This window comes from Sciurus vulgaris (genome assembly GCF_902686455.1).
Source record: "Sciurus vulgaris genome assembly, chromosome: 5".
Classification (NCBI taxonomy): Eukaryota; Metazoa; Chordata; class Mammalia; order Rodentia; family Sciuridae; genus Sciurus; species Sciurus vulgaris.
In genome coordinates, this window is record NC_136465.1 from 83,771,059 (window position 1) to 83,795,006 (window position 23,948).

The window sequence follows — 23,948 nt, forward strand, 5'->3', positions numbered from 1 at the left end:
TACTGTCCTCCCAAGATATGTGTTTTAACCGAGACCTGATGAAGACTGCCTTCCGTTGTAGCATGACCCAACTAGGCAAGTTGGGAGAGGAACACTCTGAAAAGTGGGTGTTAATTGTACTAACCATGTGTTTCTTGATGCTTTCACCTTTGGGGTCTTGCTGACCCTGGAGAGACCCATACCTTCTTGGAGTTAATGACTTATCTACTAGCACACCTTTAATACGCAAAACAACTAATCTAGAGTCCTTATCCTGACCACCTCCCTTTTAGGACTCTCAGGGCTCTCACACTAGGGGCCACTCACTATCTATCTGCCCTAATCACCCATGAATGAGTTCCAGGCTACTAAGGACAGCTCCTCTGAGCCAGGGGAAATTATTCAGACCTGCCAGTCCTAAGCATCTTGCCCTTCCCTGCCCACTCCTTTCCAAGGAAACTCAAGGAGGCTTTTGCCTACGTTTCCCACTTGCTCCCTCTACCTCCTGACCCACCCTGGTGCTTCCCATGCCCAGGGAACGTGCTCCTTCCTTGGGAATTGTGGATAACAAATCATCTTTTCATTGGAAATTGTTCCTGGTCCATAGGCCTCACTATACCTGAGTAATTAATTATAAAAGCTATAGTTATCTCAAATAATTTTCCAGTTCAGCTGGGAGCCCCCACCCTACCCTGGCCCATGAGCTAATTCACTTTAGAAAAATCCAGAAGGCATCCTCTCCTTTTCCATAAGTTCTGACAATTGGAGAAATGTCAATTAAACAGGGAAGGCAATGAAGTATTAATTTTTTAATTAATTTATTTTTTAAAAAACTAATAACCAAACTTCCCTTTGTATGTGTCCTCACCTTAGGCTAGCTCTCATAACATCTGATGAATTATTGTATTATATTTGAGTTGAAGTTCAAAATAGTTTTCTCAAGGTCCCAGAAGATGTGAAACTCAAACCCAAACTTTGCTGTCATTGCTGAGTCCTGCCCCACTTGCATGCCTTTCTTCTATCACAGTCTTCCAAATCGTCTAAAGTCTTTTTTGCAAGTTTTATTGCAGAAGATCACTACATCTTTCATACTGTAAAGCAAAGAATCAGCAGCCTTGCCAGTGAGTCAATGAGTGATTCTACAATGAAGAGCACCTGAGATGTGCTTTTCCAGAATTCCAACAACAGTATAGCCTGGCGGCAATTAATGTAGAGTCTCTAGAAGTTACCCAAAGACAGAGAGGGGGCTAGAGATTGCAGGAGTTTATAATCTAGGTCGGATCCTTAGTGAATGGACGAAAACCTTTAGAAATCCCTTATTTTTAAAAAAGTTCCATTCATTGGGTGTGAGTCCCCAGATCTTCCAAGAACTGTATTGACCATAAAGATAGGAGAAAATAATTGGCAGTTTTGGAGAACTACAAGCTGACAAGGGATAATTCAATTAAATTCTTTAAACATGCAAATACATATACATAATAAAAGAATATATAATAAAATTGCCATTGAATGTCATAAAGTAGCAAAACATACGGTAAAGATGTTACGACCTATATGACCAGGGTTGACTACAGGTATGGGGACATTTCAAGTAAAATAATTGAAACTTAACTGACTATCAAGCAAAACATAGTTCATGGGTCCTACTGAAGTTTGGGGTCTGAGCAATTTAAGCAAAAAAGAGGGAAGGTTGGGAAAGGAGAAGGAAAGAAAAACAAATAATTGAAACAAATAACTTGGAAATGTTAAAAAATGATAAAAAATGAATTGGATTGTGAGTACAGACAAAAGGAGACTGGATAAGAAGGCTTAAGAGAAACCAGCAAGTTAATGAAGGTGCCTTTGGGGATGGGACTGGCAGCCATTAAGAATTTCCGTGGAGATGGTAAGAAGAAACAGCTTGTCCCGTGAAGGACCTTCGCTGGGGTATCAGGAAGAATTTCTGACTGTAAATGTCAGGACTCTGGCTCACAGGACGAAGGCAGCCTTCTGGGATGTGCCTATCCTAGCACTGTTTTTCAGCTTCCAGCAAAGGGCTGTTGGGGCGATTTCATGCAACCCTGGGATGGACGAATGACCCCTCAGAGCCCTTGGCTCTCGTGTTGCTGAGGTTTGCCATCCTCTGCTGCACTCACCGGCTGCGGCCAGCTGCTGAGTCCACACCCAGGGGCTGTGGAGTTTTCCCCGCAGAAAGGAACAACCCAGCCTTTCACTCCCCGTTCCTCACTTGGACCAGTCTGTAGGTGTACATCTGTGGTTTTTCAGCTCTTCAGCACTTAGGCGCTTTTCTGCAGAGCCAAGGGCCTCCTGGGAACAATGTAGCATCTGTGTGTTGACAGTAACAGCCTGTGGGCCAGAGACACTCAGCCAAACTCTCCCTCCGACCCAGGAGCTGGACTGCACACCTCACCTGCAGTGAGCTCCAGCCTGCCCAGCGCCAAGTGCCCCCTCTTCTCTCCCCTGTTCCCCAACACTTGGCCTAATTGACTTCCTAGCTCCTTCGCCACATTTGTACCAGTTCTCACCGCGATGGTCTCTACCCACCACCCATCCCACACACAGACTGAACAACAACACGCATGTGGCTTATGGCCTGCTGCTAAACCGTGAGCACTGAAGGGTGAGGGACACACTGCTTACTGGGCAGCTGGGTGTTTACAAAAGGTTCGGCCTGCGAAGAGATGCCAATCTTTTCCTATAACATTATTGCCTTTATTCATTATACAAGTTGTTGATTTTCATGGGGAATTGGGGAATGCTAAACAAGCATAGTTTTCACATCTGTTTATGCTGAGTTCAGAAACTTGGGGACATCATTTAACTTCTGGCTAAAACATAATTTTGAAGGGTGCTTAAAACCATCTTTTGTTCTTGGCCGGGAGTCAGAGAGAGGCAGGCGCTTATGAAGGAAGGTAGACTTTCAATCCTTAGACAACCTCCGAAGAGCAGAAGCGATGTTGTGTGAATCATGTGAAGTAGGCAAATTCAGTATTAATGATACATTGGAACGATCTCTCTCTGGGAATGACTCTTCTTCATATAGGTGTCATAGAATTTCTAGAGCCTTGCATCATAGGTGGATCTACACTGTATGAATGCGCAATAGAAAATTAGGTGGGTAGTCAGAGAATATAGGGAATTTAAAAGAAAGAAAAAGAAAAGTCAATGAGATTTTAAGAAACAAAATGGAGTGCACCTCCCCAACCCCACCACCCATATGTCTGTGGTTGGAAGGCCTGCTGAACAGGTTTGGTGTCTCTTAGGTTTGAATGGCCTGTTTTTATTCAGCATAAAATAAGTATATGGTAGTAAGCAGAAGTACCAGGAAGGAGTCAGAGTTCCACTTTAGAAGTCATTTCTTCTGATTTACGATTTTCTCTCTGAAAAACATCATAACACTGAAATTTAGATTTGGAGTTAATTTTTGCTTTAAGCTTAGAAAACTAGGTCATTTTGATTACTTTGGGAAGTGCTAAATCATTTTCAATTTTTATCTCATGAACTCTTTTATGGATTTTGATTAATTTCCCATTGATACCTTAGGCAAAATGGCAAAATTCCAAATTCAGCTCCTTTGAATATGCAATACCTTTCCAAAAATATTTTCTAGTTCTATTCCCATAACTATATGCACATGAGCATCCTGATTCTGACCATCACATCCTCATATTCACTTGCTCTTAATCAGATCCAGTAGAGCCCAAAGAATTCTTATTCAAAAGCTATAAAAGGGACATAGAGAGAAAATGAAAATTGCTTTACTTGTACCCTCGCACTTACCAACAATTTCCCTTCTAGAAATCCATCACAAAAGTTTTGCACGCGCTCTACTGTAACTTCACTTATAGGCAGTGTATCCCACTGATCATCCAGAGTTCGATAAATTGCCAAAGCTGGCAGTTGAGATTCCTTTAGTTTGAAAAATGATATCACTTTTCCATTTTCCTTTATACCACTGTCCACCAGAATAAAGAGAATCTGCAGTTGAAGAAGTTTGAAAGAAAAAGATCTGAGGTTCTGGGGATAAAGAGATTCTTTGTGAAGTTAAAAAAATTTTTTTTTAGTTGTGGATGGACAATACCTTCATTTAATTTATATTTTTAATGTGGTGCCGAAGATCAGACTCAGTGCCTCACAAGTGCTAGGCAAGTGCTCTACCACTGAGCCACAGCCACAGTCCCAAGAAATCCTTTGTCATTATTGCAGTTTACACTGATTAAATTTATGATCTGTGTCACATAAGTTAAATCTCAATGGAGTTAAAATAATTTTTTAAAATTGTTTTGTGTTGCTTTAGTATTTTATTCCTTTGGTCAGATTTTTAAAATTTTGAGCACATAGAATTGGAAGAGATTTTAGTGATTATCTAAAGGAGGAAGTATAGCCTCTCCTTAAAAGCAGAGAACAAGTTTTAAATTTTACCTCTGGTGTATTTAGCTGTGTGGAATTTGGTTTATTACTCAGCCTCTCTGAGACTCAGTTTTCATGTTGTAGAATGACTTTTGTTGGGCAGTGGAGATTAAATAAGGTGATGCATTTAATATTTTTAGTACAGCATCTGGCATACAGTAAGTGCTTAATAAATATTAACTACTTGGTAGTCATATTCCAAGACCCCCAGTGAATGACTGAAACCATGGATAGTACTGAAATACAGATATGCCACATCTGTTCCTGTACATATATACTTATGATATAATAGTTAATTATAAAATAGAAAAACTATAACAATATGCTATAATGAAAGTTATTTAAAACTTATTGCTTATTTCTGAAAATTCCCATTCAAGATTTTCTGATCATGATTGACCATAGTGAAACTACCGTAAAGGGACTACCATATATTGTTAGGTCGAAGATCGAACCTTCTATCCCAAGTAGGAGTCTTTGTAATGTGGTAGGGGATCATCTCTGTTCACTCACACTGAATGCTTCCGGTGTTAAGGAACCAGCCATCAGAAAGACAGCTTACTTTATTATCAGTTGGTTGTGATAACCAGAAAGGTCTCCAGCTGAGCAGTCTTGAAGTAGCTAAATCTTAGTGTTTGGAAGATATCAAGCAGAACTTCATGAAGGAGGAAAGGGGAAGGAAATAAATCTCTGATGGCCACTGAGTAGGCACCAGGGTCTTGACAGGTATGTTTGAGAAATAAATCTTAAGGTCTGTCCCAAACTTGATGAGAGTATGGTTAGGGTAAACAAATGGTGATTAGTAGGCAATTTTATTTTCTGTATCTTGATGTCTCTATTTTCTCCCCACCTATCAATGCAGGAAAAAAAGTCCTTAACCACCATGGGAAAACATGATTATATAAGCCTTTAATATTACAAAGCATGACCTATTTAAATTCAAATAATATAATTTCTTATGTCCCAACTCTTTCTTAATCTCTGAAACATACTGGCTTTATTTATCTCTCCTTCCTTTCCCCACCTTCCTCCTGGTGGTGTTTATTCAAATGGCATCTCCCATTCCCAACTTACCTTTCTCTGGAAGAGCCTAGCAGCCTCCCGGTATCTGTGCATGTTCTCTGCATACTCTGGGGACGCTTTGTTTATCACCAGGAGAAGATGAATCTCAATCAATGTGTTAAATAGACCAAACCCAGTCTGGCAAGTGGGTTATAGTAGAAAGAGAGAAAAGAAGGAGGAAGGGAGGTTGGGAAGGAGGAACAGAGAGAGAGAGAGAGAGAGGACTTTAGTATAATCCAGTGAATATGTAACACAAATATAATAGGCCTCCAAGATAGCTCTCAAAAATCTCCCCATCTGGTCCTCTCATGCATCAGTGTAGATCCCTCCTTCCAACACTGGACTGAGAAACCAAGAGCATATTGTAGAAATGATGGAATGTGACTTTGAGATCATAAAAGTCATCATGGATTCTGCCTTGCTCTTCCCAATATCCCTCACTTGGGGGAAAGCCAGCCTGCATGGGGCACTGGAGCAGCCCTACGGACAGAATCACATGGTCACAGTGGGGACCACCTTGCCAGCCACATGAGTGAGAGCAAAAACACCTGGCCAAGGCACTCCCAGGTGGTTGACCATGAGATAATTAATATGAGATAATTCATATTTACTGTCTTAAGTTACTAAATTTTAGAGCAATCTGTTACATGAAATTGACAATAAATATGCCATGAAACCTGTCAGTCACTTTTTTTCAACTCCTTTTCATGTTGCAAAAAAAGACACTTAAAATGTGACTCTTGACTACAAATTATTTGAGCATATTTATTGCGTATTTATTATGTACAAGGAACCATCTTCAGCTATTTTTCATATAATAACTAATTGAATCCCTAAAATTCCAGTTTTTCAAGCAGGGAAATTGAGGCACAGATAGATTAAATGGTTGTCAAAGTTACATAAATTGTGGCCTGGGATTCATACCAGGCAGTTTGGTGCCATAGTCCAAACTCTTAATTATGGAATGGGCTGGGTCATCTGACTGATGGCAAAACCCCATGTAAATCAATTTACCCCTAAGTGTGGTAGGTCCAGTCCACCTCGTGTCAATAGGAAGGTGAACTCTACAGGGAACCAGAGCATTGAACTTTTTGCTGATTGGCAATTCCCCATGAAGTTGTCAGTGACTTAGGGGACTGGGATAGCCACTATCTGGATAAGAAGGGGAGAGAAAGAATGGCTCCATTAATTTTGCTTTCCCAAAATTGTGCTGCAAGTCCATTTTGAACAAATCCCATTGTTTTCTATCTCTCCTTCTAAATACAGAAATCACTGCTATAAAATCAGCATGTACATGGTAAGAGGTTGGCCTCAGAGGGTGAATATGTGAGCAAAGAAGACTTCTCCTTGGAGTTTAAGGCAAGATCCAAGATTTTGCATTTGTGAGAACAGATGATAAATAATTGACTCTTGTTTTACTTGATTCTTTTACTTAAATACGTGTGCATCCAACTTCCTAAAGCAGAGATGGAGGAAAATTCTTGGAAAGAATCAAGAAAAAAGAGTTGAGTGTATCCCATCTCAGCAGAAGGGATTGGAGAGCAGAGGTTATTAGTTGAATTCTAATAGAAAAAGCCTGACTTTTCGCCTTGAAGACATCCATGTGTTATTAAAAGTGCATGGCAGGCCAAGTGCATGGCTGTGATTTTCGGCCCCGTGGTTACTGGTGCAAACTTCTGCATCATTAGCAGAAGAGAAATAGTTGTAGAATGGACACCTTTCCAAATGAGAAAAATATTTTTTTTAAATGAGAATTAAAAATCACAATAAAAATTGAACTTGTTTCTCTAAAGAAATTCTTTCTTGAATTCTTCTTGATGTGATTAGCCTAGAGTAATGAGAAACTTTTTAAAAGATACATTATTGCTAGGTAAGGTAGGAACTGGACCACCAGGTCTGAGAGCTCAGGCAGGCCAATCCTTGCCCTGCTGTGACAGGACTCCAGCAGGCTGGAGCCATTTACCTGGAACTGTAAAATCACTTTTTTCTGGGTCCCTGTGCACCCCAGTTAGCTCAATAGATACACAATCAGAATGACCATGATCTAGGCAAAGAATGCCTTCTTGATTATTGCTGCTGACACTGTGTGTGTGTGTGTGTGTGTGTGTGTGTGTGTGTGTGTGTGTGTGTGTGTATTTGGAATCTTGGCCAAAGTGGAAATGGAGCCACCACCCTTTAAAGATGGTGTGAGAAGTGGATGTGATTTTAGTCAACAGGAAAAGGGGTGTTTTCTACTGTGCAGAGCTGTAGAAAAACCACAGAATGCAGTCACAAAGAACCATCATGAAAAACAGGGGTAAGTGCAGAGGCTGTCTTTGAAGCTCAAGTTACTACCCTGATGACTCTAGGAGGTTACTTAGCCTCTCTGAACTTCCATTTCCTGTATTGTAATATGGAAATAGACAAGACGAGCCAATGCATCACCAGCTAAATGTTCCTTCTTAAATTACCGTCTTTTTAAAATTTACTCACTGTGTGACTTTGGGTAACATCACTTGGGTTTTGAATGCTCTCTCCTATAAAATGGGCATAATAATTTCCTCCCTTTCACTTCAAACAATCAGTTAAATGATTAAATGAGAATTAAGTGAGGATTACATGAGAAAATGAATATGAAAAGGTTTTATAAGTTCTGAAAAAACATAATATGTGTATTAGGTATTGTTTTTAAAGGATGCCCAGCATTTCTGAGCTGATATTGATCACTAAAAATAAATATTCAATCCCTCTATGATTTATGTTCAAGAAAGAAAAAGGCAGGGCATGTATGATAATTCTATAAGCCATAGAATGTGAGAAGGTTAGAAGATGATCAGGAGAGAAGACTGACACTTTCCTTCAGTTTGCAACTATCATGTGACACCAGAGGAAGATAAACCTAGATACTGAGGCCCCTGAGAATTTAAGCACATATTAACCTAAGGGTGGTTTGTACAAGGTGCAAGACCAGGAAATGTTACTGGTCCACAAGGAGGTACACACAGAAAATAGGAATAGATATTTGAAAATTTTATGTTGCTCTGACATGCAAATATGTGATCAGTGGGCTTTCTTTATTTTTCTGTTTTGAGACTTGGTCTGGCTAAGTTGCCCAGACTGGTCTCAAAATTGAGATCCTTCCTGCCTCAGCCTACTGAACAGGTGGAATTACAGGTAGGCAACACCATGCCCAACTAGTTGGCTTTATTTGAAAAAAATCATTTACCTAATAATATGCTTTTATTGTATTTTATAAAAGTATGGGTCACCAGAGTTTTAGAGAACAAAATGAACCTTCCGTATGGATGGGAATCTAACTCAAGAAATGTGATCTACAGTGTTGCTCAGGGCACAGCAAAACTCAGAAGGTTTGAATCAGTCACCTTCACTTTGCATTTTGGCTTTCTTTCTTATTTGTTGTGTGATGGGGCATTTAACTTTTCCGTCTCTGTTTCTCTTTGTTAAATAGGAAAAAATCCATCAGTCTTGAAAGGTTACAGTATGAATATTAATATAAGCAACATGCTAGATTTTCAGTTAAGGATGTTTACTTTACATTACTGGTCAAAAGAGCAGAACTCTTGGAGGAAAGGGTCTCTGCAATGAAGACAAGTGCCCTCCCTGACAAGAGGAGGGTTTCAGGGGCTGGCAGCAGGGATATTGCTTACCATAGGGTTGTACTCTGTCACCAGGCGAAGGCTGTTGGTCTCAATGAATCGGATTAATTGGGTGGCTTCCATGTTTTCAATATCTTCACCCTCTAATTTCAGTTGTTCATTATCCACCTGGGTAACACAAAAAAGGATCAAATTGCCACCATTTTATCTTCTTTTCAATAATTGATAAATATTCTTAGACCACTATGTGACAAGGCTCAAGTAAAGCTCAAAGACAGAAAATTGAGCCAGGAGTGTTCTCTGCTCTCAAGGGACAGGTATGTCTTTTAAAGATTATTTTTATGTAATGCAATTACTGATACTTTTAATTATTCATTTTCCACTGGTTCTGCCTGTTTCAATTCCATTTTTCTTCATTCTGGCTCAATTTTGAATTGACTGAATACTTTAATTAACCCACCCCACCTTTTTTTCTTTTTCTTTTTTTTTTTTTTTTTTTTTTTTTTTTTTTTTTTTTTTTGCTTAGAAGCCACACAAGCTTTAGTTATTTCCCTAGGGATCACTGGCATACATTATATAACGTGTGTTTTTTACTTATTAGAACCTACTATTAATTGGCAGTTCCACCCTCATCTTGGATTTTACGACATTCTCATACAGTTTCTTTCTCTGATTCCCTTCCCTGACCCCACACTCAGACTTATAGATGATTGTGATGTGTTTTAATTCTAAATCTCACAAGACATCATTATTATTGCTATGTAGTTAACATACACTTAAATTTATGCACATACTTACATTTTAGTGTCTCTTCAGTCATTCCTGTGTTTTTGAGTTTTACATGGCATTTTCCGCCCCCTGTCTAGAGAACACCTTTTAGTATTTTCTTTAGTATCAATTAATGCTTGGGTGACAAATTCTCTCAGTTTGACTATTTAATATGTTATTTATTTCAACTTTATTTTTGAAGTCTGTTTTTGCTGGTGGTAGAATTCTAAGTTGACAGTTATTTTCCTTAGTGTTTGAAAGATGTAATGCTTAGTATTTTGTGTTGTACTATTTCAAGTGAGAAATCAGCTGTGACTTTTATTGCTGTCTCCGTGAGATTACTTTGAGGGTAATATGTCTCTTTTCTCTGATTTAAGATTTTCTCTTCTTTTGAGTTTTGGATATTAGGGCACAGCTAAGGGTGGATCATACACATTACATGTGCTTATAGTTGTACATATGTAAGTGTGTGTGTGTGTGTGTGTGTGTGTGTGTGTGTGTGTGTGTGTATTTGCATGTGATTGCCCTAATCCAATTTCAGGTATAGAGATGATTTGCATCTGTGCTCTGTACTGCAGCCCATGTGAGGTTTGATGTGCTTATAATTTATCTTTGCATTAGGAACAGCTTTTTGGGATCCATAGGAGACACAGAAGTGGTTTTACTAGATTCACTTCCCTGTGGAGCCTATACACCAACGTTTGCTTTGCTGTCTCTTTGAGAATCTCTCAAAAATGCTAATAAACATCACATCCTTTAGAGTGTTTTTTTCCCCTAGAACTAGACAAATCCTCCAAGATGAAAAGCTCTACCCAATGTTCTTAGTTTCCATCTTTTAGTCCTTGGTATAGACATTTTCCCTTCTTTTACTATAACCTAGTTGTAAGAAATCATCTAGCTACCTGGTCCATCTTCTCAGATTTGTATTTTAGAATGACCCTCCACCATGCTCAGTGCCATAGTTTGGATCCAAAATGTCCCTCAAAGGCCTATGTATTGAAGGCTTGATTGCCAGCCTGCGGTGCTATTGTGGTGGCGCTATTGGGAGGTGGTTGAACCTTTAGAAGCTGTGGCCTGGTAGAAGGAAGCTAGGTTACTGGGGGCATGGCCTTAAATAGAATATTGGACCATGACCCCTTTTTGTTTCTCTCTGCTTCTCAGCCACCATAAAGTGAAGATCTCTGCCATGATGTGCTGCCTTGCCACAGGTCCAAAAACATCATGGACCAAAACATCTGAAATCATGAGCCAAAATAAACCTTTACCCTTATTAAGTTGGTTATCTTAGGCATTTTGTTGCATTTTGTTACAGAAAACTGACCAACACAGATATATTAAAAGATAGAGCTTCCTACTTCTAGTCATTTCCAAAGTTTCCATTATCTTCCCTCAATCTACTTAATCCCAAACAACCTAAGATAATGCTTCCGTTATCCATAGCAACTATGCCTATAGATACAATCATCAATGTCAGCCCCTGAACAATTTTGCGCATTTCCTAAAATAGTTTGGGTTGCTTTTAAGATCCCTGGGCACCTCTTTACCCTTATCCCCTTCATTTGTTATCTTGTATGGGCTGTACCCAATCAGATCTTGCCTTCAATGAAAATAACCCTTTTATCCCCAAGATACTTTTCCTTAGTCTACCCAGCAAAATCAGAGGCAAATCTCCTTTTAGTTTATGTAGGCTAGAATTCAGGGAAAGGGAAATTTAAGTCCCTAAATAGTTAGAATCCAAGATTAATCCTTATTGTCACACTGGTGATGACCCTTATTTTCCAATTTTTACTTCTTTTAAGGTGATCTTCCATTGGGTTAATTAAAGGCAATATAAACTTTTGAGAAGTTCAATGCTTAGGTTAAAATTACCCTTAGGGCTAATTTTATTAATCCTGGATATAATCTAGTCATTCTCTTATAATCCATTTGTTCTGGAATTATTTGTTGAGTATCTGCTATATATTAGGCATGCAGGCATAGATTGCTGCCATTCACTTAGATGACCATTCACATGCTCTTCGTTTTAGGACTCTTGCACAATATAAGATCATGAAGTAATTGCATGCTGAAGTGCAGAGAATGTTTTTATTTCTAAAAAAGATTTTTGAAAAAAGTCATCCAAACAACAGGCTATTTTAAAATGTGAAGTCTCTTTGTATACCTAATTGTTTTAAAATTCATAAAGTTCTAAGTGGATAACTTAGAAAATAAAGAAAAAAGCAAAAGAAAAATTCTTAGGTGGAGACCTTGCCCAACTTTCTACCCCCATCTCTAACCTGAATTAGTAAGAATGAGTGCAGAAATAAATGAACACACAGAAAACACTAATATTTGAGGCTCTTCTGGATCTTTAGACTGCTGGAGACCAGGCCAGCTGGACTGTCTCCCTCATACTTAAGACTTTGCTATTGTAACCACCAAAATCATCGTTATTACAAAACAATCAGAGCTCCTTTTATATCAAATATGTCTAAATGCTTCCTGATTATTTTTCTAGCAACTCTTAGGCCCCGGGCCTGCGCCTCAGCTGACCTAGCTGTGGGGTGGGCCAGGAATTCCCTCCCTCCCACTCGCTTTTCCAGGCAGTACTTCACATTTCCCAGAACAGGGAGAACAGGAAGCCGTGGTCACTCCAGGTGTTTCTGGACCTAAGGAATGCAGTACTGGGAGGCAGAGGAGGTGAACTGGTGATAACATTTCTTAAGCAGAGAAGGAGATTTACTAAAAGCCCCCTCCTGCAGTCTCTTGGTTTTGTTGTGCCTCTTTTAACAAAACATGCCCAATTACTGCATTATTTCTTAAACTAATAAACTCTGGAACATTCATGTGTAGGGTTACTGGAAACAACATTTGAGCAGGAAATCTGCCTTCTGTGAAGGGAATTATTTGCATAATGCACTGGAAAGAAAATCCTACCCTGGAACCAAGAACATTTTTAAAAATATACTTCTCATGTGTTTGGAAAGAATTTTACTTAAGATATCCTATTATTTTTCTCCCCAAGGAAAGAGACACCAGAATAAAAGCAGAGCAGTAAAATGGGAAGGTTTCCACCTAAGCTTCCCCATGAGTTACCTGAAGGAGATTGTGTTGCTTTGTTTTATATACTATATCATCCTGAGAAATTCCATTGCTCCTTCTCTGTTCTTTATTATTTCAGCAATATTCATTTGAACTCCAATGGATTTCTCTGACAACCCAGCTTTTCCGAAAATGTATTAAAAATCATTTTAGTTTACACTAAGTTAAATACCAAGTATTTAATCCCTTGGGTGGCAGTGAAAAATCGTTTGTTAAACAATTGCCCTCATGCCCCTGGGTTTGTTTTCCTAAGCTGCTCATCTTACCACCTACTTGGTAAATACATACTCAACAAAAAAATGTTTTAATAAACTTGACTTATATTGCGTCACTCATTTCCTATCAGTTTATTTTTATGCACTGATTCTCTTTTTCTGGTAAATGCATTTCTTATAATAGGCACCCAATAAATAACTGCAGAAGGAGAGAATGACTTGCTATGCTTCTTTTACTATCTTATTGGGTCAAGGTTAGGCTAATTTTATTTTTAAAAATAGAACTGACTGAGAAAACCCAAAGCATGGGAAGCATTAGAATGATATCTGAGGTTCCATTTTAGGACACATTCAGGATTCATCACCCCAGGGATTTCATCCCTATTCAGGCAGCAGTAAGAGTCCTTTGGGAGAATATAGAAGCCTCTCTGTTGTCACATTCACAAAAGGCAGGCTGTGGTTCCCAATAGCCCTGTCGTACGTGCGATACGACTCAGTATTGTTCCCTGAGTTTTACTAAAACCCTTCCTGAAAACATTCACATAAGTCAGCCTTTTGTTGGAGAATGATATGTTCCATAAATACAGCTTATTCTGGCCTTTTATTTTTCTAATATCTTAATCATCCAGTAATATCATTAGTTTTTCACTTAATCATTATTTCAACTTATCTTTAAATATGTTCTTATAATGGCAAGTCCTGTAAGTCTAAATTCTGACATTTCTTTATCAAAATATATAATATCTAGATTAAATCTTGAGATGTAATTCTGTTTTTTGGGGGCTACTGGGGATTGAAATCAGGGGCATTCAACCACTGAGCTACATCCCCAGCCCCATTTTGTATTTTATTTAGAGACAGGATCTCACTAAATTGTTTAGTGCCTTTCCATTGCTGAGGCTGGCTTTGAACTTGAGATCCTCCTGCCTTAGCCTCCTGAACCTGCTGGGATTACAGGAGTGAGCCACCACACCTGGCATAATCCTGGGTTTTGATTAATTAGTGACATAGGGATAGGAGAATGATTTAGGACAAAGTGGTTAAAAAGAAAGGTAGGCGTTAGAATGAGGGATGTTATAGTACACAGAATCTAGTGTGAAAATGCACTTCTTGTAGAGTTAAGTGCTTTAGAAAACCTTGATAGCATAGTAGAAATGATATGATTTGAGATCAACAGTGCTGGTTTTGGAATCAGACAGTTGTTACTTTATAGTTTTGAAACTTTGGACAACTGAATTGACCTCACAACTTTATTTTTCTTATTGAAAATGTAGGGATAACAACTGTTTCATTAAATTCTTGTGAGAACTGTAATAGAATCAGTCATAGACTACACACACACACACACACACACACACACACACAAACTAGCAAATCACCAAAACACAACAAACTGGATCTAAGATGAAAGAAAGTACCAGAAAGTTTGACATAGGTTCATGTTTCCCAAATCTTGGTTATTGCCCCCAGCACCCCTTCAAAAAAAGTTATTCTAAACTCCTGAACAATAATCCTTTAAAAATGTGTACTAAACGTTTGAAAGAATAAACTGAGAAAAAAGTGTTTATCTAAAAGCTGCATCACATAAGTTAGCCTCTCCCAGCCCTGCTGGTGAAGAGCTCAGGAACTACTGTGCTGGTTTTTTGGTATGGTACATACATAATTGGGTCCACAGAGGTCCCAGGAGTTCATTTGGAGTAGGTCCATCACTAGTGGTAAACAAAAAACATATAGCAGGGAGGTGTGAAAAGCTCTGAGAAGTCATCAGGGGGCTTTGTACAGACTAAATTGTAAGCCGAGCTGATGTTTCTATTAAAGATCGTGGAGCCTGAGCAGCTGGAAGCAACACCCATGTTTTTCTTCCCCAAGGGTTTATCTGATGAAGGCCCTTATTCAGGCCTTCATGAGATTGTCAAACAAAAAAACTGGGGAAGGAGAACCTGTAGAGCTGTAGCCGATTAAGTCTTCTGCATTGAAGGATGACTCTCTATGGTTCAACAGCCATGGGAAAGGAATCCACCTCACCTTCCATGTCTGCCTTAACAATGCTTTTCATACAAGACTGGATTTAGTCCTATTTCTCAGTTGTAAAAATGTAGACCAGGAGGCATGAAGGTCGGCAGTCGCTGACTCCGGTCTCTGCAGGACCGTTGACCAAGGCGAGGAAGCTCGAGGATTGAAGGTTTGGCCTAGGAACTTCATTTTGTGAATTTAGAAGGCAAAACAAAAATTAATAGACTGATATAGAAGAAAATGAAGAGAAACTTAAATGAAAATTCAACTTGAAGTGTAGCAGAGTGGGCCTGGGAAGCTGTGAACCCAGAGGAGGCTGCTTTAATGGAAACAGTGAACACAGGGACGAATTTCCTTGAAAGTCAGATACCACCTTCAGTTTCTCATCCCCGGAGACGTCAAGATTCTGTCCCTATATCAGTTCAGTCAAATACTGTAAGAAGCCAAAGTGGTTGGAGGTTCTACAGATGTCAGGTGATTCCCCTGCATCCTGCTTATTTGAATGAAATTTGAGTCACCACTCTTGGTTTTGATAACTGGGAATCCACCTTGTGACTTTTCAATGTCTGGCCACAAAAGCATTCAGCTCTCTTCAAGGAGCAACACAGAACAGCTGCATAAGGATCTCCCCATCGGAACCACTACCTACTGATTGTCCAGAACTCAAGGGAAACAAAAGTAATAGTTAACCCTCACACTGGAATATTCAAGGCAACTACAGTTCGTACCTTAGTGTTTCCTATCTGGTATGCAGACAAGGAGGTGGATTACACATGTTGCAGTTATGAAGCAAAAGCCATGTCTACAAAAATGTTCACATGAAGAAGAGCACAGTGGGAAGAGAGAAGCAACCTGTGACACTGATGATATCATGAAGCCAACCCACCAGCCCTGGACAGCCTACCTTTGGACTTGATATTTGGGAATAAGAAACCCTGATTTGCTTAAGCTACTATGTTTATGTTTCTATTATATGCAACCAAACACAATTTCTAAAGGATGAATATACATGTATTGTTCATGTCCATATTATATACAGGTATTATACATATTATACACATGTGCACACACAAATATGTGTTTTAAAAGTTAATTAATGAAATAATCCCATGAGGCTGCCCCCAGCCCTACTTTTCTTCTACATCTTTCTACGCCCTTTGAGTAAATGTTACCACTGCCCAACCAGCTGCTCAGAGTTTAGGCTGGAAGTTTTGAAAGACAATGGACATTTTGAGTACCCATGCCTAGAGTACAGGTACCACTGGAACAGAATCAAGGGATGAGGCTGAAAGAATAGACAGGGACAAGATCCCAAATGGCACTAATAGCTGTACTAGGTCACTTCAATCTATTCTGAAGAAGAGATTAAAAAAATTTTTGAGAGGGGAAAGGCATAAGATTTTCATGTTAGGATGACCTCTATAACTAACATAAGGGAAAGCAGAAAGGACTGGAGCCAGTCTCAGTGCAGAGAAAGTCTGTGAAGTGGGTCCTGCAACTGTCTGCAGGAGAAATAAACCACGATAGTGAAAAGGGAGACAAAGACTGGATTTGTGAAGTTCTTGCAAAGAATATTTGGAAGGACTTAACCACTAGACACAGGAGTTGAAGAACTGTGATTTCTATGGGGGATTTTCTATGGTCAGTGACAGTGTCCTTACTGAGATGAGGAATATAGGAAAAGAAATTGGGGGGGGGGTTAGGAAAAGATAACTGGTTTGTCTACATCATAAATTTTCATACCTGCTCCAAGAGAGAACTGACTTACTTCTGAAAAGTATTGTGAATAAAAAGCAGAATGTGAATTCAATTTAAAAGACTTCTCTCACTGAAAGACATATTTATGGGTGGCCATAATAAGAAATCTCACCCCAGTTCATTTTAGTATTATGTGGGAACTTAATATACTGACAAAGAGTTATTCTTCAACAAATTATTACTTGTAATATAATACATATAATAGCCATTTTAGGTTAAAAAATGTTTGTGTTGGTATCACCTCCATCATAAGATACAGCATTTCAAAAATTAAAATTTATGCAAGTAAAATAATGATTCAATACCAAAAGTATGACTACTGGAAAACTGCCCTGCAGTCTATTTGTGCTAAATAAGTATATTTGTACTAAAAGTAGTTTTCATCTTTTGTTCCATAGGGATACTAATCCTAGGGGCTTCTCTTACTCAATTAGTTTATCAGAAAATAGGTACATAAAGGAGTGCAGTTAGTTGTTCCTGTGCATGTCTTATATCTTGGCTAGCAGTCTACCAACTCCTTGGAAGGAAAAAACATCTTGTACATTGTTATACTCCCACAGTACGTGGCACAATGATAAAAGATGTTTAATAATATTTTTAGATAAATGAAAGAGAGAAGTGGAGGAGGCAAACAGGCTTGTACAGTGGTACCTATCAGTATATAAAGAAGGGCAACAATAGGATTCATCCAGAATATTAGGATTAAATACATTGTATGCAATGGATTGTGAATCAGGGGCAAATTCAGAAAGTTCAGGGTGTCTTAGACTCTCGTTATTTAATCCACCAATGAAGGTCAATACATCTACTCCTCAGGCCACAGAGCGGTCTGATGTTTTTCTGAAAATGGATACTTATTCACTCTTTGATTCAATAAATATTAATTGGAGCATAATATTTTTCTTAACTAGAACTTTATGTGCTACCATAAACAGTTGCAAGGAAACATTGTAGTGAATTTCCTACACAGCTAACAAGTATGTATATAAACACTGATCAAACACTAAAATTAATGCACAGGAATATGAAATCTGTCTTTCAAGATATGATTTAAAAATAAAACATTTCTTACATATAAAAAAAAAAATGTAGACCAGCAACTATCATGCAGGGGGGAAAGTGTGGCTCAAAGGTGCTCTCATAGCCTCAGACATACTTTGGGAGGTGAGTTTCGTTTCTCAAACACTTCCTGGGTACCTTTTAGGTGTTATGGACCTGTGGATGTGGACACAGAGATGAATAAGCTGTGGGTTCTGACCTTGTATAGCTCATGGTCTAATGGAGTAATAGATGAGGCATGGAGTGGTAAATGAAAATAGAGATACAGATGTACAGAGAAATGGTTAGGCTGATTTGGGGATTCTAGAGAGGTTCTCTGAAGGACAAGATGCCTGAACTGACTCATCTGGAGTATGAGGAAGAGTCAATTGGGTGAGGCCAGGGGAAAGGGAGTCCTTGGGTTAGAGGCATCTGGGCAGAGGGGACTGAATGATCATCATGTGTATTGTTGGGGACTGAGCAAATAAATGACAGCATGGAAATCTGCTAGGAAAGGGACTAGAGAAGCAGGTGGTGACCAGGTCAAATGAAACTACAGGTAACCCTGAATATCTTGCAAAAAGTGGGAAATGTTAAAGAAATTTTAAGAGAGGAATGCCTGGAACAAATTTCCATCTTAAATATGTCATTGTGATACCAGTTTAGAAAATGGATATGAAGTAGTAAAAGGAGATCAGTTAAGAAACAATTGGAATTACAATGGAAAGGATGCTTGGAGCCTAAATGGGAATGATGTAGGAAGAGTGGAGAAATATAGATTCAAGATAGGAGGTGCAAATGGCAAAAGAGAGAGACTAATGAACGTAATCACTCAATAAAATAGTGTATGAGATGGAGGGAAATGATTTAGCAATTTTGAGCATGTCAAGAGTATAGTGCTTAGGATAGTAAATCCTCCCAAATCCTCAGCAAACATAATGGTCAAATATGGGAGAGAATTAGATTGCTTAAGGAGAACATAGTCATTCATTAATTGATTCATTCACACACTTGTTCTCAACAAGTACCTCATGAGCACGTGCTACCAATGCTGCCGCATGGCAGACACGATTCTAGGCTCTGTGCGTTTGAAAATGAGCAGGACAGTCTCTGCCTTACTGAGCATGGATTCCATACCCTAGACTGAGAAGAGCATTGGGTCAGGAAGTAGTGTAGGTAGAGGAAGAGAGGGCTCAGGAAGAATGAGAAAGAAGAGTGGCTTCCTAGAACTCAAGACAGGACACTGAAGACAATATCAACCAACGCTATCTAATATGGCAGAAATGTTGAGTAAAAAGTGTTCCTTGCTTGGCCATGTACAGGCTGTGCTGACCTGGCTGAATGTAGCTTTCATGGAGCCATAGGGCATAAACTACACAGCAGTGTCCAGCAAAAGGAAGTCCAAGACACGGAGTCTAACACACACTTAAAGGAAGTTTGAACGAGAAAGGAAGGATGGCAGCTTCAGGGAGAGAAGGGCATTTGGTCCAGAAATCTTGAGAGCTCTATCTCTGGTTCTTGTTCTCATTTTCACAACACTCTTGGCATCTTTACTTTGATATTCCACCACGTATTAAAACTCAACAACCAAATACTGCAGTAATAATTCCTATTTCTGCACATATTCTCACTATTCCTGGACAACCTTGCTTTACATTTGACCCCCTTTCCAAAATTTTGATGCCTGTTATTTGCTGATCATTTACTTAATCTAATTTCTAATCATAAATCTGCTTTTCTTTAATTTCTACCTATCTACAGATCCTTAATATAACTTACATGGTCTAGTTGGTCCACCTACCAAAAGCTCTCTCTTTTCATATCTTTTTATGTCTACTAATCCATCCCACCCATGGTTTCCAAAACAGTCTTGCTAAAACACATTTCTATTCATTTTACTTCTATGACCTAAAGGTTTTGGGGCCTTATGGTGCCAATGAAATTAAATGGTGTTCTAATTTCTCCACAATATGGGTCTAATCAATCTTCCTTGTTTGGTATTCTTTCCCCCTAACTTGTACCCTGGGATTCAAATTGGCTTGATCATTGATTCCTAATTGAATTCAATTATTTCCCCCTTGGTCATGTGTTTTTATCTCTCCTTTACTTCCTAGTACAGTGCTTTTATTCATTTTCCCCCCAGCATTCCCAGTTCTTGTCCTTTGAATCTTGTAATGCTTTATAGTGACGCTGTTTGCATTGTAGATACTTGAGTATTGCTTACAATCTCTACTATACTTTAAGATCTATGAAGGCAGAGATCTTTCTCTTTTTAATTTATAGATGAAATGAATTGAGGCCAAAAAGTGCTAAGTGAGCTGCCCAGCATTTGGTGAGCCACCAAGCAGCTCTACAGAGTTCTGTTTTCTGACTCCCAATTGAGTCCTCTTTCCACTTCATCACAGCACCTGTTTGGCAACCCTCCGTTGAGTCACCATCCTTGTCAACAATGTCCCTGAATTGGGCACCAGCATTAGTGTTAAAGACATAGAGTTCTTTCCAGTCTCACAAGTTTATGAGCCCACAACCAGAACAAAAACTGGGAGGAGGCTAAGCTGTCCACCCAACTTACCAGACGAAAGAGGGAGATGGAGTTCTTGGTGATGTTGTAGTGGGCCAGGACCTCAGAATCATTACTGATTCCAAATGACACATCTTGGAATTTTTGCACCATGCTATGGAATACGGACACTACTGGTATTTCTAAATCCTAAAAACAAGAGGGAAAAAAAACCCATAGGAGATTATTTTGGAAGGAGAGAGATATAGAATAGAGAAGAGAAATAATATACTCACTCAAACCAGAAATTATAGATTTGATTTAGTGTCTAGTGAAAAAAAAGCATCCTTAAGAATGTAGGTTAAATTTGCAGTGGCATTTTTTAATTTTCCAGGATATGTGAAGTAGTAGGTTATTACTAAAATTGTGGCTAAGCCTGGGATTTTGGTTTGGCCTTATCATAGAGTTGAAGTTTATTAGTAGCTGAGAGACTTCAAAATCAGAGGCCTATGGAGCTGGGCTGTACTGTCAGTGATATACTCGAGGAGACAAATGTTTGGGGTACAGTTTGTGGAGGAAAGAGGAAGTACAAAAATAAGAAATAGGTGCTAACAAAGGGGCCAAAACAGAACGCAAGTAAAATAAATTAAAATGGAAGCTTAGAAATTTTATTAAGAATGGTTTGTGCAGGATATGGAACAACAGTTCCCTCTTTTCAAATCTCTTTCCTGAGCTTTGTACATGAAGACACTGTTCACATGTCCAGCTCTGCAACACAGGACTAGGGTCAGGAAGCAGGGAAGCCACTTCTAAATGATGAAATGGGCATCATTTCCCTGCTGCCACAAAATGTTTGCTCATAGTAGCTCCAGGTGATGAACAGGTATGAATGTATTCTACCCTGCATCTCCCTAGGCAGATGCAGATATGCAAGGAGAGAGGATCGCTAACTCAGCATCTGGGGGGTCAAGTAGAGGGAGTTGGTAGCTCGTTTTTCTGAAAGGCCAAGTACAGTTGAATAGAGGTCATGAACATTTGTTTATCGAGGTTTCTTCTTCTTTTGTGATTTGCTCTTTCAGATAGAATTGCTCAAGGATCCATTGACGCTCTCTAGTGGCTATTGAAGTTATTGCACACTCTTCCAGTTCACGCCTGCCCTTCCCTGTCTTTCGGAGGTTGGCTGTTTTTGTCTCAGATCTCTCATTACTGGAAACTGTGCTCCTTGTCTTCCTCCCACATTGCATCTCCTCACAGATATTTCCAGCTGTGTACACAACTGACAGGATAATCGTGAGTTGGGATCAATGAGTGGAAATAAGCAAGAAAGTCTGCAGTGAGAGAGTAAAGTGGGATCAACTGTGAGAATTGCCAGATTCCAACCATCAGAGATGGAGAATGCTGGAAAGATGCCCTCTCATTTATGGTTGCCTTTGTTGGCCAGACAGCCAATCTGAAAGATGGAGGTTAATACCTTCAATATATGAAAGTCATCATTTTCCAATATTTTAGAGAAGGTAGAGAGAAGGAAGGATGAGGGTCTACTTATTTAGGGAAAGATTTTACATAAAGGTAGCTAAGGCTTGGGAACTTTGGCATACCATATAGAAAGTGTTGCCTGTTGCCTGGATTATATAAGGTTTATGCTGACTCCTGCCTATTTATATGCTGCTATAAGAGTACAGACAAGGACATTAAGGACAACAGTAGGGTTTGCTGCTGGTTTTATTCCTGCAGATACTGACTTAGTTTCAAGCATCTGGGGATAAGGAGATCCAATCAATAGACTCAGAACTCCTGAAGCAAGTATGAGAAAGGCCTAATGTGGAGACTGGGAATGCTGTAAAATTTAAAAGTCTGAAGTGATAAGCTGGAAGCGGACTCTGAACCCCACTACTTTTAAGGTATTGCCATCTGGCCAAGAGGCCACCATCATGGCTCCCTGGAGGAAGATCTTGCCTGGTTCTTGGGAATACAGAAAGTAGGTTATGTGGACAAACCTGGAAGAAGCCTATGATGGCCACCTCAGCAGCAGAGATGAATTCCACAGCAGCTGGGACATCTGTGAGCCACACAGGTCCCTGGGAAGCATCAGGACCATCTACAGAGAGAAGCAAAAGATGTCTGGATTCTGAGGGAAAGAAGAAGCTCTATAAGTACATCTCATATAAGGCCAAGAAGATCATAATTTCTAGGAATGCTGTTATCATTTCAAGACTTTTAAAAAAATCTAACATATGGAAGTGACCTTACCTTATGGCCACTCTCTGAAGGATTCTGTTAGGCTTGTCTTTGCAAGGCAACACAACTTTCTCCAACATATTTTTGGATAATTTTCCAGGTTTAGAAGGAAAGTACCCAGAGTACTACCATACTCTCCTCCCTTCTAAAATTTTTCCCTATGGACATGCAAGTGCTTTTCATTTTTACCTGAGGACTCTTCAACTTCTCCAGCAACTTCTGGGGCCAGCCCACGTGTGAGGAGAAATAAGAGTAACAGCCACCTGTAGCATGCACCTTCCATTGTTCTTCTTCTACTTCAACCCTGGACTTTGTGTTTGGGGATGCCAGTTCAGAGCAGCTCACTCTGTGGTTAACTGGCTATGCACTGGGAACTTTGCAGCTGGCTCTAGGAGAACCTTCAACTTCTGAGATAAATGACCAAGTTTAGTGACAGGGCCTCAGAACATAACCAATCAGAGGAGAGTCAGGTAGTTTCGTTTGAATAAAAAAGTTAAGTACTCTTTTCCAGATATTGACCTAAGCACTAGGAATACAAAGATAGCTATGAACTGATTCAGGCTCTCCCAGCTTAGGTTGTTCATGGGAGAGGTGGACAAGTAAACTGATCATTTAAATATAAAATAGAAAGTGATTTAAAAAATAGAAAAATCCGGGTTGGGGATATAACTCAGTTGGTAGAGTGCTTGTCTCGCAAGCACAAGGCCCTGGGTTCAATCCCCAGCACCGCAAAAAAACAAAACAAAACAAAAAAATCCATAAAGTATGTTGGGGAAATAAGATTTACCCGGCAACACAATATGGAAAGGCAGTTTCATGTGAGGAGCGAAAGCACAGAGATGTAAATATAATGCATGAGAGAATGATTAGTCATTGAGAATTGTGGAAAGAAGGGAAAAATAAATATGGGCAGAAAGGTATGCTGGGACCTGCTTGCAATAGGCCTTTCCATAATAAGCAAAGCCCAGGAGCATTGGCTTCATTTTGTAGGTGATGGGAAACTATTGAAATGCCTTAAGCAGGAGAAAGACACTGTTTGGTTTGGCCCACAAGTGCCTATGGGAAATCCAAGGTGAAATTTCCACAGGCCACGGGATATATAGGTCTCAAGCTTAGGAGAAACACCCATAAGTAAATATTATGAAAGAAATTAAATTCACATTTTTCATCATCTGTACTCTGAACACTCATCACCCAATGTCCTATAATAATCCTTTCCCAAGGCTGTAAATACTCCCAGGATGGTGGACCCCAGTCCCATTCCCCAGGGAACCCGGAATGTGAACCCTC

The 23,948-nt window shown here is 39.3% G+C and overlaps 1 protein-coding gene across 4 annotated transcripts; it reads right to left on the bottom strand.

The window, feature by feature from the left end:
* Positions 1 to 1,517: 1,517 nt before the first annotated feature.
* Positions 1,518 to 23,847, bottom strand: ERP27 (endoplasmic reticulum protein 27). 4 transcript variants are annotated; one of them, XM_079142781.1, is made up of 7 exons: positions 22,848 to 23,847; positions 22,418 to 22,518; positions 20,493 to 20,630; positions 9,099 to 9,215; positions 5,464 to 5,589; positions 3,760 to 3,957; positions 1,518 to 3,359 (listed from the first exon to the last, which is right to left on the bottom strand). In XM_079142781.1, the coding sequence occupies exons 1-7, from the start codon at positions 22,939 to 22,941 to the stop codon at positions 3,312 to 3,314; spliced, it is 822 nt and encodes a 273-aa protein (XP_078998907.1). In that variant the 5' UTR covers positions 22,942 to 23,847; the 3' UTR covers positions 1,518 to 3,311. The 4 variants fall into 4 exon arrangements, with proteins under 4 accessions (XP_078998907.1, XP_078998906.1, XP_078998908.1 ...); XM_079142780.1 differs by lacking the exon at positions 1,518 to 3,359 and having other exon boundaries at positions 3,444 to 3,957; XM_079142782.1 differs by lacking the exons at positions 1,518 to 3,359; positions 5,464 to 5,589 and having other exon boundaries at positions 3,444 to 3,957.
* Between the last annotated feature and the right edge of the window lie 101 nt (positions 23,848 to 23,948).

Coding starts and splice junctions, on each gene's coding strand:
- ERP27 (XM_079142780.1), bottom strand. CDS start 22,941: ATGGAAGGTGCATGCTACAGGTGGCTGTTACTCTTATTTCTCCTCACA. Junction 22,519..22,847: donor AGAAGTTGAAGAGTCCTCAG/GTAAAAATGAAA, acceptor TTCTCTCTGTAG/ATGGTCCTGATGCTTCCCAG. Junction 3,958..5,463: donor CTAGGCTCTTCCAGAGAAAG/GTAAGTTGGGAA, acceptor CTTCAACTGCAG/ATTCTCTTTATTCTGGTGGA.